The 18,342-nt window shown below is 38.6% G+C and overlaps 1 protein-coding gene across 1 annotated transcript; it reads left to right on the top strand.

The window, feature by feature from the left end:
- Nucleotides 1-31: 31 nt before the first annotated feature.
- Nucleotides 32-16,435, top strand: blmh (bleomycin hydrolase). Its single transcript, XM_058414441.1, has 12 exons — nucleotides 32-189; nucleotides 2,710-2,907; nucleotides 3,021-3,130; nucleotides 3,975-4,116; nucleotides 4,626-4,714; nucleotides 5,919-6,011; nucleotides 11,418-11,573; nucleotides 11,658-11,816; nucleotides 12,231-12,298; nucleotides 12,425-12,542; nucleotides 13,353-13,422; nucleotides 16,151-16,435. Exons 1-12 carry the CDS (start codon nucleotides 180-182, stop codon nucleotides 16,297-16,299), a joined length of 1,362 nt encoding a protein of 453 aa, XP_058270424.1. The 5' UTR covers nucleotides 32-179; the 3' UTR covers nucleotides 16,300-16,435.
- Nucleotides 16,436-18,342: the final 1,907 nt, after the last annotated feature.

Raw genomic sequence — 18,342 nt, 5'->3', positions numbered from 1 at the left:
ACAAATAAACTGAACATCTGTAAGAAGGAACCCCCGACTGGAGGGTAATTTGCATTTCCTGTTTCCGGGACTTCGGCGCTCTCTGACTGGCTGACTGTCGGCGAATAAAATAAACAAAGGCGAAGGGATATAAAAAAAAAAACCCACATAACCGGTAAAGAGTCAATCTGCGAGCAAACATGGACGCAGGTATGTATCGCTGATATTTCTTATCAACTTCCCGATGTCCTCTTTAACTTAGACTCTGTTTCGCCTAGACAGACTTATTTAGTAGAAAGGCAATTCTGTAATAGTTAGCATAGCCGGCTAGCCTTTAGGCTAGCAGAACCCAATCCAAAAAAAAAGCCGGGTAACAAAAATGAAGAAATGTCGTTATAGTTAGTTGCCGTTGAGTGTATAAATGGTTTATAAAGATAATCTATAAACACAGAGAGGAGCGAATATGGAGGACAAGCTGTGAGTTTCGTTTCCCCTGTATTCGCGAGGAAACTTAATAATGTGGATTCAGGAGCTGCTGTGGCAGTAAAAAAAACAAAAACATCCACACTCACTTATAAATGAGAGCCAGTAATAAACATAATGTTAAACATGAAGGGTGTATGAGGCTGTGTGAACATCTCTGTTGTGTTAAGAAAGTTGCAAGTCACTCTAAAGGCTAACCTTTGGCCTTTTCCACAGAAAAGAAAACAATAAACCGTCGAATTCCAGTCCGTGCTTTGTGTATACTGCGTTTTAATAATAACAATAGAAACAGATATTAATGGTAGCATTCTTTATTTACAATTGCCTGTGAAGATACCTAAGGACATTACACATAAATCAAAGAACCTTTCATCATGTAATACTACTATTACAACAACAACAACAATTAATCATCATCATCATCAAAACTAAAAGGAAGGAGAACTGCTGCCTGATGTTTACGTAACTATGAAACAGATAACTAAACAGGACAAGGCACATTAAAAACATGAGTCATTGGGTGGGTGGAAAAACATGGAAGAGAAAGCATGTTTTATAAAAAGCATGGTGTCTTAGTGGTTCGTGTGCTTGCCGAACCCTCTCTGGGGTTGAGGGTTCAAGTCCCACTTCCACCTTTTGGGTTTGGGGATATCCTCCAGGTACTCCCAGTCAAAAGACTCTCTCCCGGGTTCGATTCCCGGGTAGGTCACTAACCCTGCCACTGAAGAGTTAACTCTCTGGGCCGGTCCCAAGCCCATATATATGTGTGTGTGTGTATATATCTCCTGTGAGGAATTTTGGTTGTATTTATACATCAGCACTATTTTCAGTGTCCCTTCAGATTTAATTTGGCGTTTATACTTTTTGATACACACCACCAGTATAAACATTGACCACTACGTATGGTTAAGCCAGTGATTTTCAACCACTGCGCCGAGGCACACAAGCGTGCCGTGAGAGAGCGTCCGGTGTGCCGTAGGTAATTATCCAGTTACAATTAGTCCAAGAAAATATTTATTTACAACAAATAATTTGCCATTGTTTAACGCCTGTGCATGCAGTGTAGTGACTGGCAGAGTAATGGAAATACTCCTCCACATCAGTAGGTAAGCGCAATAATGACCTTGTTAATTCATGACGACAGAAACAAGAACGCAGACTATTTTGTACGCCTGCGTGAACACACTGAGAAACAAGCAACTTTAATAAAAAAAAAAAAAAAAAAAAAAAAAAAACTAAACTCAATGGTGAATGAGAGAGCCCAGGTTTCACACTCTAAGAATATAAACAAATTGAGAGATTAAATTTTTCATTAGATACACTGTGTTAGGCTACAGCGTCTCATTCAAAAATGTAAAATTTTTGGTTGGTGGTGTGCCGTGGAATTTTGTAAAAAATGTGCCATACCTCATAAAAGGTTGAAAAACACTGGGCTAAGCAATTAGCCAGTGGCTCTTTAGATACAGTCTCAGCATAACAGCACCATACAGTATATTGTATAATAATTGTAGATACACTGATTGGGTATCTAGTACTGGACTGCCACTGATGGACTCTTGAGCATACCTCAACTGCTCAAATGTAAGTCACTCTGGAAAATGGCATCTGTCAAATACCATAAAGGTAAATATCAGCACAGCAAAGGTCATTTTGGTAATAATGATTATCAATGGAGAAAATAGCATTTTTCCCATTTCTAATACTGTGTTCAGGACTGGTGTACCATTAATGGTTTGTTCCCACCACATGCTTTGAATTTTCTGGGATAAGCCTCAGGTCCACCATGATCCAAATCACGTTAAAGTGGTTATCGAAAAATGAATATGAATGAATGAATGCTAAAATCAGTGCAGCAAATATCAACCAATAGCTTGTACTGACACACTACAGATTTTTCACTTCAATTATAATTAGAGTAAGCCATATAGTTTTGTTGTTTTTGTCAGAATATGTTTTATATCATTATTTCCTACAATGTAATATTTCACTTAAGATGGACGTATACATCCTAAGCTGTTTTGATGAATCGACACATAATAATAATAATAAGACAACTAGAATATATCATGTTGTAATACACACAGAGAATGTGCCGTCTTCCAAGTACTTCAATCTATATCCTCTTCTCCTCGACCTCCATGGCCTTTCCTTCTTGTCCAGGTTCTCAGGTCTAGAGAAGGTATGCAATTAAAGCTACTCTATGTTCTTAATGGACATTGCATCAGTCTTATTTGTGTCTAACCACAGGTCTGAGTGGGGAAAAAGTATCTGCTTTTATTAAGCGTCTGCGGAGTGAGCCTCGATATCTGCTGGCCCAAAATGTGTCGACCTGCATTGACCCACTAGAAGTGTGTCTGCACAGGCAGACAGTCCAAGACACAGTGCATATCTTTCAGCACGCCATTCCTGCCGAGGGCAAGCCTGTCACCAACCAGAAGAACTCAGGTAACAGAACACCAAGCACACTCACTGTACAGGTCGTAATATTTCCCAGAATACACTGCTATAAGTGGTATAGAACCTAAATAAGCAATCTAATTCTTCTTTTTTCCTGTTAGGGAGATGTTGGATCTTCTCGTGCCTCAATGTCATGCGACTTCCTTTTATGAAGAAGTTTAATATAGAAGAGTTTGAGTTCAGTCAGTCCCATCTCTTTTTCTGGGATAAGGTAAGTCCATGTTACTGGAAGTTTTACAGTTTTACAATTTGATTTGTGTTGTCCAGAGAAGCGTACCATTACTTAATAATTCTATTACTAGCATTACTGTTTCCGTTACTGTTGTAAATGTCTGCGCTTGTTCATCGTAAATGGATTTAGTCAAAAGTGATTATTATTATAAAATGAACATATGCAAATTCCACTTCATCAATTTCATCACTGGTGTATCTGTACAAGTGTGTGTAAGTTTCAGCAGAACATTTTAACAACCTGGCATTTTTTTTTTTAATTTGCCGTTGAAATAATCATCATCAGTAGCAAGTATAATAATGAGAATATATATATATATATAATGAAATTGTCTAACATTGCTAATCAAAATCCAGTAACTTGGTATGACTCTGAGACCCTAGAGTGTAGCTCATTTTAGACACATTAACATATACGATGCAATATGAAACTCGGAGCCAGATGTGAAATCTTAGAAAGACAGGCTATTCAAATACACTTAGATATCACTTTGTATTTTGAGGCTCTTCTACAATTTCATATCAACACTAAAACATGCATTTGTTTTTAACGCTTTCAGGGATTTGTTCTTTCTTTGTTCAGGATGGAAGCCTAATTTTTATTATTAATGCATGAAGCATTAATTAAAACTGACTGTTAAGTTAGACTTCTTTGTTCACATAGCTACCTGCAGGTTGGCTGGAAAAACGGTTTAACATCAGATTTTGACGTTAAACACTAAAAAAAAATTTTTTCCCCTAGTTTTATGACAGTGCTGTCTCTCAGACATTTCTTTCTTTCTCATATCGTTCTCTGTCTCTTTCTTGCTGTATGTTTTTGGCAGGTGGAACGCTGCTATTACTTCTTGCACAGCTACGTAGAGACGGCTCAGAGGAACGAGCCTGTAGATGGCCGATTGGTCCAGTTTCTGCTCTCCAATCCTACCAATGATGGTGGACAATGGGATATGCTGGTCAACCTTATTGGTCAGTTTGCATATCTAGCCCCAAGTATTTTTTAAAAATATTTTATTTGGTGAAATATTGCTAAAAATTATATTCCTCTGTGCAGTTCTTCTGTATTGAAGTTGAGTCAGGTTTAGAGGTTTTGGAGAATTATGGGCTTTTCATGCAAGTTTTGAAAATATGTATGAAGGAAATCCGTGAAATTCTGGGGGAAATGGTTTTAGGTTTAGCTGAAGTTGAAAAGTTAATCTATTGATAAGAGATGGAAGTAGATACTTTTTAATGAATGAACAGAAAAGAAAAACCCAATAGGGGACAGAAAACATCTCAGCTCTGTAATAAAGTGATTACTGAAGGTGAATGAATGGATATTAAAACTTTCCATTACACTCTGTTTTTTTGCCCTTCTCTTTATGAATGCTGGGTGGAAAAAAAGTTATCTGTGAATGGTCCCAGTATGTAAATAGATTAGGGAAAATGTTCAAAATTTCTTCGATCACATGACGGATTTTGATATTTGTGTTTTCTAGAAAAATATGGTGTCATCCCAAAGAAGTGTTTTCCTGAGTCTCACAGCTCTGAGGCCTCTCGCAGAATGAATGATGTCCTGAATCACAAGGTATACTGCTGAATATTTCCCACGTTCAGGTTGACATTTACTGAATGAGGATTTATTGACGCTAGAGAGCGTAACAGTTCAGTTGATTTTTTTGCTAAATTTGCACACAATTTACACTGCATTTACATTACAAGTTAATGGCAAGTGCTCGCTTACTAGATTTAATTAACTAAATAGGATTAAATAAATTAGATAGTTATTAGATCTCAATAACAAGCCACAATGCAAAAAAATGCAAACACGTTCGGCTTATGTCCAGTTCACTTGTGGACAGCTTGCTAACTTGATCTACAGTATTAGCAGGAGCGGAAAGAAATAAACTGCATTTCCTTGTGTTACAGTACAGCACACGGTAAAAATAATAATGGTTGTAATAATGCCAATTAAAAGATGCTATGTGCTACTTGTGATATACTATGTGATATGTTGACATAATGTTCAATACACAAATTAGAAGGCAAATTATTAATCAAATACTTTTTTACCAGACAAATGATTTATTACTGTCTTCTCACATAAATTATTACTTACAGAGTAACAGTATGATTTGTACTCTTTCTACTGCTGGCTAGAATGTCCAATAGTATAATGCATACATAATATTTTCTCAGGGAGAAATATACCACAGTCATGATAGGATAAAAATGATTAACCAAAGTCTATGAGGTGCAAAGTCCTCCGCGTCTAGATGCCAGCTGACACGCCTGAATCACAGACAAGAATTAAGCAATATCACATGAGCCAGCGTTCTGTTGTACTGAATATGTGCACATATAGGCCAACTGCTGCAAGTTATCAGAGCCGTGCTTTTGCACAACAGTTCTATAATCATGAAATTACCATTAAGTAGCTGACATTCACACTCAGTATTGGCAGATATTTTGTTTATTTTCTTTATCAGGTAATATAGGTACTGAAGAGTGACCCCTGGAGAGTGCTGCCTGTTGCCATGTGATGCACAGACTGACTAGTTACTGTAGTAATGGTTACAGTGTAATGAACTACTGCTAGAGATGTCCAGACAAATTTGTGGACCAGAACTGAATTTGGGAATTGTTGAAATATTCCTCAATGCATCTTCTAGTCTTAAAACATGCAATTAGTTCCTTCCAGCTAGTGTTGAGAAAACATTTGTTGCATTTGTCTTGCATTGTTTGTGTTGCATGTACATAATTGTCATGTGTTCTTTCTTTTATTTTTTAAGATGAGAGAGTATTGTCTTAGGCTGAGGAACATGGTGGCCAGCAACGCCACCAAAGCAGAGCTGAATGAAGCCATGGACACCATGATTGAGGAGGTCAGTAGGTTTGGTAGATGGACTTAACAATCTAAAGGAAAAAAAAAAGAGGAAGATGTCACTACATCCTGCAGTCAGATGAGGGCGCCATAACACTAAACATGCTTGACCATAGCCTGCTAGTGCAGCGTGAAATCTTGGTTAAATCTTGGAAAAATGGTTATTAGACAATAATTCAGATATAATGTAGAGGTAGTTCCAGGTTTATTAGGCAATTCCCTTATTCCCTTTTTCATGCAAGCCTGAAATAGAAGATACTATACCACTATACATTAGTGATGCAGTAATAGCTCCATCAAATTTTACTTTTAATGTTATATTACATCCATTTATCCAAAAACTACCTTTTAATATTAAAGACTCCAATTAAAATTTATCAAAGTGTCTTTGAATAAAAGATTTGGAGCTAAATGGCAGGTTTTATTACTGTATAATAAATAGCATATCATGTTAATAACCGTCTTTGGCTGCAATAACAACTTTAGATCTGTTTGGAATAAGTTCCCGAGACTGATTAATTGGGAGTGTTCTATTAGTGTTTCTGTATCAATTAAAAATGATGTTTGAAATGGCGTTGTTCCAGATTAGTAGAGCGGTAATGTAAGATTGTTGTCTGGATTAGTAAATGATGGCTTCAGCAGTTCTCTTTCCCTCCATATGGCTGCTTTACTGCCACACACCATTTTAACAAGACCAGCTCACACCAGATGGACAGTTTTTATGTTGGACTTGAGTTATCCAGACATGATTATCATGAAGCGCTTTTGAAATTTGTTTTGGCTAAATTCTGTATTTAAAAAGAGAGTTACGTGACTTTGGATTTTATGACTGATATTGCTGTATGTGTATGAATATGAGAGAAAATGAACACGCACACCTCCATCGGCTTGATGACAGAATGTTCCACAAACAAGATTGTTATCTCTCAGCGTCTGACACTGTGGCAAAGGCAATCTCACTTGCAGTATTATTATACCTGCACCGTCTTTGCAGAGTAGAGATGCCACACAGGCATGAGCAGAATCACTTTCACCAACTTGGTAGAGCTGCTGCTATATTAAGAAACCTCTAACAAATAAAATAAGAAGTTTCTTTTTAAGTACTTTGTTCACACCTCCTACTTGTGTCCCGAATATCTGATTATACTAGACTGTGACACCTGGCCTGTTTGCTCTTGACATGTTCCTATTTGTTGATTAGGTGACTGTTTGTCCACCTGTGTGGGCTAGCATTGTTTAGCCGGTGTGCCCATAAAAGACCCTTTGGAGCATGTGTGAAAGCGTGGGATTTGACTGCTGAGAGATGCTGTCTCAGTTTGTAATAGTCTTGTGGCTGCCAAAGCTGTACGTGAGAGCAAGCAGGGTTGTATCCTAAAAATAATACTGGATCACTTGATACTGACAAAAGCAATCATATATATTTTTGTGGTCTTCATCTAGCCTTTTCTGTCAATCCATTAGGACTGAATAAAAATGTCTTTATTTTTTGCTTACTAGTTAAGATGATTATAAATGTAAATTCATTTATCAAGTTATTATCTTGATTAATTAGTATTATCTTGAGTCATTTTACAATTTTTCCTAAGTGTGTATCTTTTAACAGTTAAATTACACTAAAAGTAAATCTTTCACAACAGAATGCAACCACAATCTTAGTAAAGAGCACATCATGTAACACAGTTTACCAAACAGATTTAGTCAATGTACTAGTATTTCATTTGGTTTAAACAAATAAAATAAAAATGATCTGAATCAAAATGCTAAAAAAAACAACAACACTGCAGCTCTACATTACTCTGCAACTGTTTGGTGCATATTTTATTTATCAGTGTTAGGCTTTGTTTGGACTTAAAATGAAAATGGCATTGTATGCACATGAAGTAATTACTAACAGCTTTTTTTGCACATTGTACGTGCAACTGTCTGCTTTCCCTGATGTGAGTGTGTGTAAGATTACATGCAGATGAAACCTGGTCATCTTTGATCCAGGTTAAGTAATATTTGTCAGACTTGGTTATAGAGACATAGGTTGATGTTGCACAGACTCCATGTGAGGGGCCCGAATGAAGGCTATATTCTTACTCAACCTTACCTAACACAATAGTCTACCTGCTTTCTGGACCATTTTTCCTCTGATACCTTCTACTAGCTTATATATATATATATATATATATATATATATATATATATATATATATATATATATATATATATATATTCCCTTATATGTACATCCCTTTGTTATTCAAACTATAGTAATTGTGAGGTGAGAAGAGAAAAATGTTTAATAATTGATATTTATTTTGCTTTAGACAAATGAAGTTAGGAGCAACAACAATCAAGTGTCTATAAATTAGAAATCTGATATTTTTTTGGTGTTTGGCATAAAGTAGATGTCAAATATACATATTAGTCATCTTGCAGTTGATTTAGAGGTATTTTCCATTCTCCATACATCTGTTTGTTTTTTTTTTCACTTGTTTTTGAAGGACTTTTTGCTGATTGAAATACATATGTTCAGTTTGTTGGCAAGCTTCTAGGGCAAGTTGTTGTAATTAGATTTTGTGTAATTGTATGAAGTGATGCCAGGCATGAAATGTAGTCACATATGCTCTAAAATGTCCTAATTGGGCTGCATTTTTAATGTTCTGTTTATAGCAGAACATATTTCTCACCCATGTATGGCTATCCTGATCCCATGTATCATCTGACAAAGCTGCAAATCAATCTAATTGTATGTTCATATCACCCCTGTAATGAGTAGAATACATAACTCTATAGAGAATTATTACCACATGGTGCTGTATTTCATAGTATATTGTTGACCTATTTGCTTTCATCCAACTGAAGACATGTTTGGTAACAGAAGCAAACACACAAATGTATGTGTAAGATTGGATGCAGTTGTTGAGGAAACAGAAGAATGGCCTTAAAGATGGACCAGTGTTTACTACACAGCTTTATAATCTGTACTACAGGCTGTGAAAGCAGGCCACTTTCTGCCTTCCCCAACTAGGTTGACAGTCAAGATTTTGCTTGAACTTGCAACATAATCATCACCATCAAAGCTGGGAAGGTCAGATCTGCTCATAATGAAGATATATACTGCATCTGGGATGTATATAGGTGTTCTGTTCTTTGCTTCTCTTTTAAGCATTTGTTTAAAGTGTGCAATCCAGCGGTGACCAACAATGAAAAGTGATATGAAGAAAAGAAAAGAGGGCAAAGCACTCCAGTTATGCCTCTTCATGAGACAAATACCACTATCGCCTCTCCAGGAATAAAACACCCCTGTTCTCCAAAGATGCCGTGATTGTGAGCGACGTCTAAATGGCACATTAGCCCACAGTTCATGACGGCCTGAACAGGAATAAAGACACTCGGACAGTCAGATAGAGCCCCAGTTGAGTCTCATAAGCACACACCATTGCCCCTTGCAATAAAAAATGGTCCAGGCGGTTCATGTCTTTTGACCTGAAGGACACATACTTTCACATCTCTATTTCCCCCTAAAAATATGTCAGCCTCCCATGGCCTTCTGTGTACATTCCGATTCAGGAAATGGTCAGTTACAGAGGGTATCAGCAAGTTGTTCATTGCTACACTCTTTTCTAAGATTATATTAATTTGACATCACACTGGGTTTAGTTATCTTAGTGTAAGTTTGCAAGCTGCCACACACCGTATCAGTCTTTGAGATGAGCTTTCCAGCTCATCCCATAGTGATATACCAAAAATAAGTGCTTGAAAGCGAACTTTAGGTCATGGCTGGATCCCCAGTTCCCTTATCATGATACAGGAGAAAGTTCTGTCTCCATGGCGCAATCGTCATGTTTGCCAGCCAGGACAGCAAGAGAGGTCATAACCTACATATTTCAGTTTTGGTCCTATAAACAATTTTCGCTGCCTGTGGATTTTGCAGTAGGTGCTTGTGATCTCAGATATTATAGTAGTAACTTGGACATGTTGGAAAGAAAAGCAGAAACTTGTGTGGCCTTCTCTGACTGTGATCTAAACTCTCCTCAAGCCACCCACTACGATTCTGTTTCCTCCAGCTCATCTTCTTCAACGCTTCTTATTGTTGTGCTTGGTTGGAGAGTGTCAGAAGATGGTTACACATATAAATTAACCTGACCTGTTTCTAAAGACAATACACACATACACTTACAACTTTTGTTGGACATATATAATTCTTGATGTCTCATAGCCAGAGGCTTTAGATATCACTGAAAAACGCAACAGTGAATGGGGGCACTGTACTAAGGGTTAAATGAGAACGTGTTCAGTGGGCTGATAAAGGAAAAGCTTCTGGTAGGTTAAACGATATTTAGTGGTTCAGGAGACAGTGAGTTTTCTATGAAGTAAAATATTCACTACAATTGAATGTAATCATCTTACCCCTCAACCTCAACCCTCCCTGAATGAGCCTCTCTGCTTTTCCTACAGTACGTTGACCACTCGGCCACAAGCAGGTGTTTCAATATTGACTCAGTGACTATGTACTGATGTCACTCAGACCTTTTGCCATTGTTCTGTACAGCAGCACTTTTCAACGGGCAGGGAAATGGAAGAAATGTGGGTGCCAGTGTTGTATTTGGATGGAACCAGACATTTATCTAATCTGTGAAGGAAGAACAAGGGTGTGAGGAGGGGAGCATGAGGTTGTTTGTGTACTTGGAGCATCTGGGTCCAACATTGGGTCAACAGTGAGAAAAAAGGGATGGGCACTGCTAGCATTTACCCTTCACCCAAGGGGACTGGATAGTGAAAACAAACTGGGAAACTTAATGGCTTACTTTATGGGAGAGGGCTGGAGTTGGAGGAGTGGACATACAATATGGGGTTCTTGTAGAAATGTCTCCATTTCTACAAAATTTCTATTCCTGTCTGGTGAAATCAGTGGGATTTATTGGCCATGGCGATGCTGACACTGTGTAGATTTAGAACTCCATTTTTTCATTAAGTTAGTTTTATGGTTAAACGTGTAATCTGAGTCTGGACTCAAACTTTTGTGTGCATGTTTGTGACACACACTCTTACAAACCTTATTATGAATGAGTTATGCTCTGCTGTGAGGAAGTGGACTATCAGTACATATAGTTCATGGCAGGGGGAGTGAAGGAAATGCCAGAGATATCTCTAGGAGGCTGAATTTATGAAAACAGTGCTGAGAGTAACACACAGCTTGAACCCAAGTTGGAGAGTTGTAGCTGTGACTTATATATTCCCAATCTGGCTCAAAAAGCTCTTGTTAATGAACTCATGTTTTTCATTAGGATGTCTGAGCAGGGAAAGTATGAAACTCTGCTAGAGTGATAAATCCAAGGACTGAAGATACAAATACCAGATCTATGCTGCATCGTGAACTTTATCTCACGCTTCTCTATTGTGTTTTTTTGGGGTGCAGGTGTTCAGAGTGGTAAGTGTGTGTTTGGGAAGTCCTCCAGAAACTATCTGTTGGGAGTACAGGGACAAGGACAAGAACTTCCACCGCATTGGGCCTTTGACCCCTAAGGAATTTTACATAGAGCATGTCAAGCCCTTCTACAACCTTCAGGACAAGGTAGAGCCCCGGCAATCTCCATTAAACATTCCTGCATATTTCTTTGCTATAAGTATTGTGAATTACCCCCTCTTTTCTGTTCAGGTGTGCCTTGTGAATGACCCCAGGCCTCAGAATCCCTATGGGAAGTTGTACAGTGTGGAATACTTGGGAAACATGTTTGATGGAAAAAGTACACGTTATAATAATCAGCCCACTGATGTCTTGAAGAAAGCTGCTGCTGATTCTATCAAGGAAGGAGAGGTACAGCATGGATCTGCGCTTTGTTTAGATGTCCTGTACTGACGTTTGATGCTGATCCAGATAATTCTTGGGAATAGTGAAAAATTTATTATATCTTTGTTTTGTTTAGGATATTCAAATGGCTATAGAATTGAGCAAAAATACATGAACATTAGAATGGAGCCTCAAACACAAAAAGACACACATATACCTTGCCAAAAATACTGCTACTATTGGCTGTTAGACACAAGTAGTACTTGCTCCATGAGAATTTGTCCCCAGGTCAAACCTCAGGTTTAAAGCAAAATAGGAAAAAAAAAACATAATGGGCAGTAAATGGACAACTGTAACTGCTGACACACAAGTGTCCTTTCATTGTAATCATTGTCCTACTTACAGCTGTCTTTTGTCGTGTTCTCTCTCGATCTCTGGCAGGCTGTGTGGTTCGGCTGTGATGTAGGAAAGCATTTCCATGGCAAACTGGGCATCAATGACATGAATGTGTGAGTGTCTTCAGTATTCCTCTTTATAAATTTGGTACGACGTTATAGGCTTATAAAAAAATTCAAGTTACAGTTCCCCAAGTTGATTGTTTCGTCATTGTTTTGCTGTTCTTTTTCCATACACAGGTTTAACCATGAGCTGGTGTTCGGTGTATCAGTAAAGAACCTGAATAAGGCACAGCGGCTAATTTTTGGAGACTCCCTGATGACCCATGCCATGGTCCTTACTGCAGTTACTGACAAGGTACTAAACACACACACAGAGAGAACTTGAAGTGACTTCAAATATAACAGGCAAGATGGAAAGGGAATGGAATAATGGCTTCCTTGTCCATTTGGTGGCCACGATAACATTTACTCCGTACTCTTTAATTATACAAAATGACATAAAATAAGAGACGCTACAAAATTCTAGCCCTACAAATTGTCATGACTAGTAAAATGGAGTAATTCTACCCAGTGGGATACAATCCTGCATATTTTATAGAGACCTTTGCACCCACAAAAAATGTTTCTCTTTATCTCTTCCGCTGCATTTCCCTTCTATTCACTCTCTCTACTGTTCTTTTAATCTCCAGTACTTGAAATTACTGTCAGTTTTCCATATAAATGTGGACAGCTGTGTTCAGAGTTTCCACACTAATAGCTGGGTAGGGGTTGTGTTCCACAACTGCAGTCACTAAGGATGAAGTTTTGCTGTGGAAAACCCTAAGGGAAAAAGAACTAGAGCGACCATATGCACCAAAGTGAGCTAAGGGAGTACTTGACACTGAAATATATGGTCCTCATAACGCTGTTCTTGCTGACAAACTGCTAATGTAAAACAGGGGCCAGTATAGTCACAGACCCCTTTCTTTATGATATCCATTATAAAGACCGTCCCAACATTACAATACAGTCTACAATTTCAGTCCTCTCTGAGAGGTTTGTGTATCACTAGAACATTTTATCTAATTCACATGTGTTCAAAAAAATTCTTGGATGTGATGCTGAATAGAGTTTAACATGAACTTGATTAAACATTGTGCAATTTTGATTTTCTCTCCCTTTTCAGGATGGGAAGGAGGGATGCTACAAGAAGTGGAGAGTGGAGAACTCGTGGGGCGATGATCGTGGGAATAAGGGTGAGGTTTCTTAGCTTGGAGAGCAAGAGTGTAGTTTGTCTGCCTCGCACGCTACTCTGCATTATATAGTCTGAAGATATTTGTCTTTCCAGATGGGCTAATTTAATTTGCAAAAGGATTACATCCCGGAGCTCTCCTCCTCTCCTTTTTTTTTATGAGTTCATAATTGACTCTTGGCTGAGGAAATCTGTCTCATATGTGATTTATCTTTGATTCTGGAGCCCTGACTCACTCTTCCAAGACATTCACTATATTGTTGTCCTCTATACTCCATCTATACATCTCTAAGCACCTAAGAATGACAACACAGTTTCTGGAACTTTCATGTCTCTATGAGAATCAGAAAGTATACATATTTGGCATTCCGAACTGCACGTATACAATTTAGTACATTATCTAAAAAGTAAAGAAAAACACTTTTTTCCTTTTATTATTGCATTTTCGTTCTTAGTGGTGCAGTTTAATTACAGCCAGAACATTAAAATCAATAATAGGTGAAGTGAATAACGTTGATATGTTAGGCAGCAACTGAAGAGTCGGTTGTCTGAGCTTGATGTGCTGGAAGCATCAGGGATCTGAGTGACTGACAAATTGTGATGGCTAGACAACCTGGTCAGAGCATCTCCACCAAAACAGCAGGTCTTGTGGAGTGTTAGTATCTACCAAAAGTGGACTAAAGAAGGTCTGATCTATCAGTATGCATATAGCATATTTTCCTATGGTGTATGTCGAATACAGTTCATTTGCAGAAAAATTTACTTGAAAAATAATAAAAGTTATAGGTAATTTTTGTTGTATGTAGATGTATATGCATTCCCACTCACTTTAATAAGCCCTACATTCTTGCCCAGATTATCACGTTTTTATATTTAGCTCAGTCATGCTTTGCAGATCTTTTCCCTTCATCATCTGTTTAAAAGTTCAAAGTTTGCTGAAACCTTGCATAATAATATTCTATTATTCCATAAACCCCTATGATTGCTGCAGAATTCTCCAGTTTAAAGTGCAGTAATGAGCTATTATTTCAAATGAATAATGGCCATACACGAGTACATTTTCATTTGAATAAATCATGCGATTTTTGTGGCTTTGAAGCAATATTTGCTTGACAGAAAGGAAGACGTTGTTGGCCTTGGGAGAGAGAAAAATGTACGTTTGAGGTTCGACGGTCAGCAGTGCTCAAATTTGTTCTAACAGTTGTTTCCCTCCAGAGATTAGACTGTAATGAGCCTTACTAAAAAGGGAAGAGGAAAAAAAAAAAAGAGCCGTGATTGATTATTTTAGCCTTATTGCTGCCCTTTTTTGTGCTTTTAGGTTTTAAGCCAGATATAAAGAGAGGGAATATTGCTGACAGATTTTTGACAATGTTTATAGTGTGATAAAGACCTCGGTGGTGGCTGCTGAGGCTTGTACATTTTTTGTCATTATTAATGTGGTATGAAGAATATATTTTTAAGTGTTCTTTCATTCTAGGTCATGTCCCATATGAACCATGTTATAAGATGTGCCATTGAACAAAACAAAAGAAACTGCAACTGTTTCTAACAGTTTTTGATACCTACCTAGGCAGATCTGTTATCTGTTTATCTGCAGTCATGCAGGCGATGACAGAATAGAGTGAAGCACTGTGAAATAGAAATATATCCTGGGTGCATAAAAAAGCAGAAAGCACGCACACACACACACACACACATTAGAGAATTGTTTCCAACGGTTGCAAAAGTTCTGTGTGACTTTAGCCATGTAAAGTAAAAACAAGCGCCTACTTCATGTCATGAACAATTCATCAGGGTGATAAGTTTGTGCGTGTTTGTGCATATGGCTGACATGTTGGTGCTTTTTTTTTTGTTTGTTTTTTTATTATTATTCATCAGCCCTGACCACATCCCTTGTCAACCTTGTCTAAAAGTTTCCTGCTTAGTGCCACTTCCTGCTTTTTTTGTTAAACTTCACCACTTTGATAATCTGTAGCTATAAACTGTACATTGTTACACACTTGTGTGAAAATGTCTAAGTGTTGTTTGGTGGCTTATCGGGTAAAGCGCAGCGTGAAAAGAAGTGTGGTGGATTGAGGATTTCTGTGGGAGAGGCTCCTTCTCTGCCATCAAAACAATTTGGAAGGTGCTGATGGAGGGAAAAGGGATTACGGAGTTGTTTTTGTTAAGAGGAACACCCACTTTTAACATCTGGCAATCAAAAAAAAAAAAACAGTTTCTTGAAAATTATTAGCTTGGGTGTCAATTCCACAGATTTCTGAAAAGAAATTTTTGAATTTCTTTTAATTTCTTTTTAATTTACATTTTTTAAGGGACCAAACATACATGGAAAATTAGCATGGCTGTTCTATGGCCAGATGTATTATTATGATGCTACCTCATTATTTCACTGTAATATTTGCAGATAGAGTTGAATTCAAGTGGGCACGCACACACACACACACACGCACACACTCACACACACATGCACACACACGCACCTATTTACATTTTATGGACAATTTAGAGATGCTAATCGACCTACAACACATGTGTTTTTGAACTTGGGAAGGAAACCAGAGTAGCTAGAGGAAACCCCTGAAGCATGGAAAGAACATGCAACCTCCACACACACACACACAGACACACAGGGTGGGAAACTAAAATGTGATTAACTATTCTCTCTCTCTCTCTCTCTCTCTCTCTACTTTCTGTATTTGTAACTAATCTTAGCTTTGTTTTTTTTCCTCCAGGTTATCTGATCATGACGGACGAGTGGTTTTCAGAATACGTCTACGAAGTGGTGGTGGATAAGAAGTACCTCTCCTCTCAGGTCCTGGAGGTCATGCAGCAGGATCCTGTTATTCTCCCAGCCTGGGATCCAATGGGAGCACTGGCATAACCATGGAGACTGAGCATGTCCAATCCGACCTCAGCCAGGTCTTTTTGACTCCACCCTTCTTGACGGTTTTTCCAAAAGAGCCTGTTCTAGATCAAAAAAAAAATAATCAAATAAAATGTTTCCTTTTTATACTCGACATCATTTGTAATCATTGGAACAATCCTTCTAGTTAAATCCAGATGTGATGAATTAGTTAATGATCCAGTGATGCTCATTAATATGGAACAGCATATACAAGTAAGGCATATTCACCTGGGTTGGTGGATTAAGCATCTTTTCATAAAACATTCAGTGCAAAGCTGAAAACCATTAATTCAAATCCGTTTTAAAGTTTACAACGGAGCCTTTGAGCCAACAGGTGTACTGCAGAACAATAGCAGCAACACGTAAGAGTATGAGCATGATGATTATTATTATGCTCGTTTTGCTGCGTTTGTCAGGGATGATCAGACTAAGGGGTGAAGAAATACTTTGGTGCAGAAAGGAAAGTCTGTACAGAGTAATGCATTGATTTTGTTTCGGAGCAGTATAAATACACTATATTGCCAAAAGTATTCGCTCACCTGCCTTGACTCGCATATGAACTTAAGTGACATCCCATTCCTAATCCATAGGGTTCAATATGACGTCGGTCCACCCTTTGCAGCTATAACAGCTTCAACTCTTCTGGGAAGGCTGTCCACAAGGTTTAGGAGTGTGTTTATGGGAATTTTTGACCATTCTTCCAGAAGCGCATTTGTGAGGTCACACACTGATGTTGGATGAGAAGGCCTGGCTCTCAGTCTCCACTCTAATTCATCCCAAAGGTGTTCTATCGGGTTGAGGTCAGGACTCTGTGCAGGCCAGTCAAGTTCATCCACACCAGACTCTGTCATCCATGTCTTTATGGACCTTGCTTTGTGCACTGGTGCACAGTCATGTTGGAAGAGGAAGGGGCCAGCTCCAAACTGTTCCCACAAAGTTGGGAGCATGGAATTGTCCAAAATGTCTTGTTATGCTGAAGCATTCAGAGTTCCTTTCACTGGAACTAAGGGGCCAAGCCCAGCTCCTGAAAAACAACCCCACACCATAATCCCCCCTCCACCAAACTTTACACTTGGCACAATGCAGTCAGACAAGTACCGTTCTCCTGGCAACCGCCAAACCCAGACTCGTCCATCAGATTGCCAGATGGATAAGCGTGATTCGTCACTCCAGAGAACGCGTCTCCACTGCTCTAGAGTCCAGTGGCGGCGTGCTTTACACCACTGCATCCGACGCTTTGCATTGCACTTGGTGATGTATGGCTTGGATGCAGCTGCTCAGCCATGGAAACCCATTCCATGAAGCTCTCTGCGCACTGTTCTTGAGCTAATCTGAAGGCCACATGAAGTTTGGAGGTGTGTAGCGATTGACTCTGCAGAAAGTTGCCGACCTCTTCGCACTATGCGCCTCAGCATCCGCTGACCCCGCTCCATCAGTTTACGGGGCCTACCACTTCGTGGCTGAGTTGCTGTCGTTCCCAAACACTTCCACGTTCTTATAATACAGCTGACAGTTGACTGTGGAATGTTTAGGAGCGAGGAAATTTCACGACTGGATTTGTTGCACAGGTGGCATCCTATCACAGTTCCACACTGGAATTCACTGAGCTCCTGAGAGCGACCCATTCTTTCACAAATGTTTGTAAAAACAGTCTGCATGCCTAGGTGCTTGATTTTATACACCTGTGGCCATGGAAGTGATTGGAACACCTGATTCTGATTATTTGGATGGGTGAGCGAATACTTTTGGCAATATAGTGTATAAGCCAGAGGTATACTAAAAGTGATTAAAGTGTATTTCTTGTCAGTTAAGACCACATTCTTATAATTAAGAAATATCACACAAGCAAAAGTGCTGTTATACTGACCATCAGTACGGTGGTGATGGTGCTGTCGGCATCATCGCAGGTAATCGCAGCCATGCTGATATTCAGTACGACAACACAATTGCAAGTGTGCTACTGCTTTAATATGATAGTTCTATAAATAATTTGAGTAACTGACTCAGAATATACAAATA

This window comes from Hemibagrus wyckioides, linkage group LG17, assembly GCF_019097595.1.
Source record: "Hemibagrus wyckioides isolate EC202008001 linkage group LG17, SWU_Hwy_1.0, whole genome shotgun sequence".
NCBI lineage: Eukaryota > Metazoa > Chordata > Actinopteri > Siluriformes > Bagridae > Hemibagrus > Hemibagrus wyckioides.
This window is presented reverse-complemented; position numbering and strand designations above follow the sequence as displayed.

Bases quoted from the DNA above. Each gene is read 5' to 3' on its own strand.
- blmh (XM_058414441.1), top strand. The intron at 6,012-11,417 runs GTCAGTAGGTTT...TTTGGGGTGCAG, and splicing joins TGGACACCATGATTGAGGAG to GTGTTCAGAGTGGTAAGTGT. The intron at 12,543-13,352 runs GTACTAAACACA...CTCCCTTTTCAG, and splicing joins TTACTGCAGTTACTGACAAG to GATGGGAAGGAGGGATGCTA.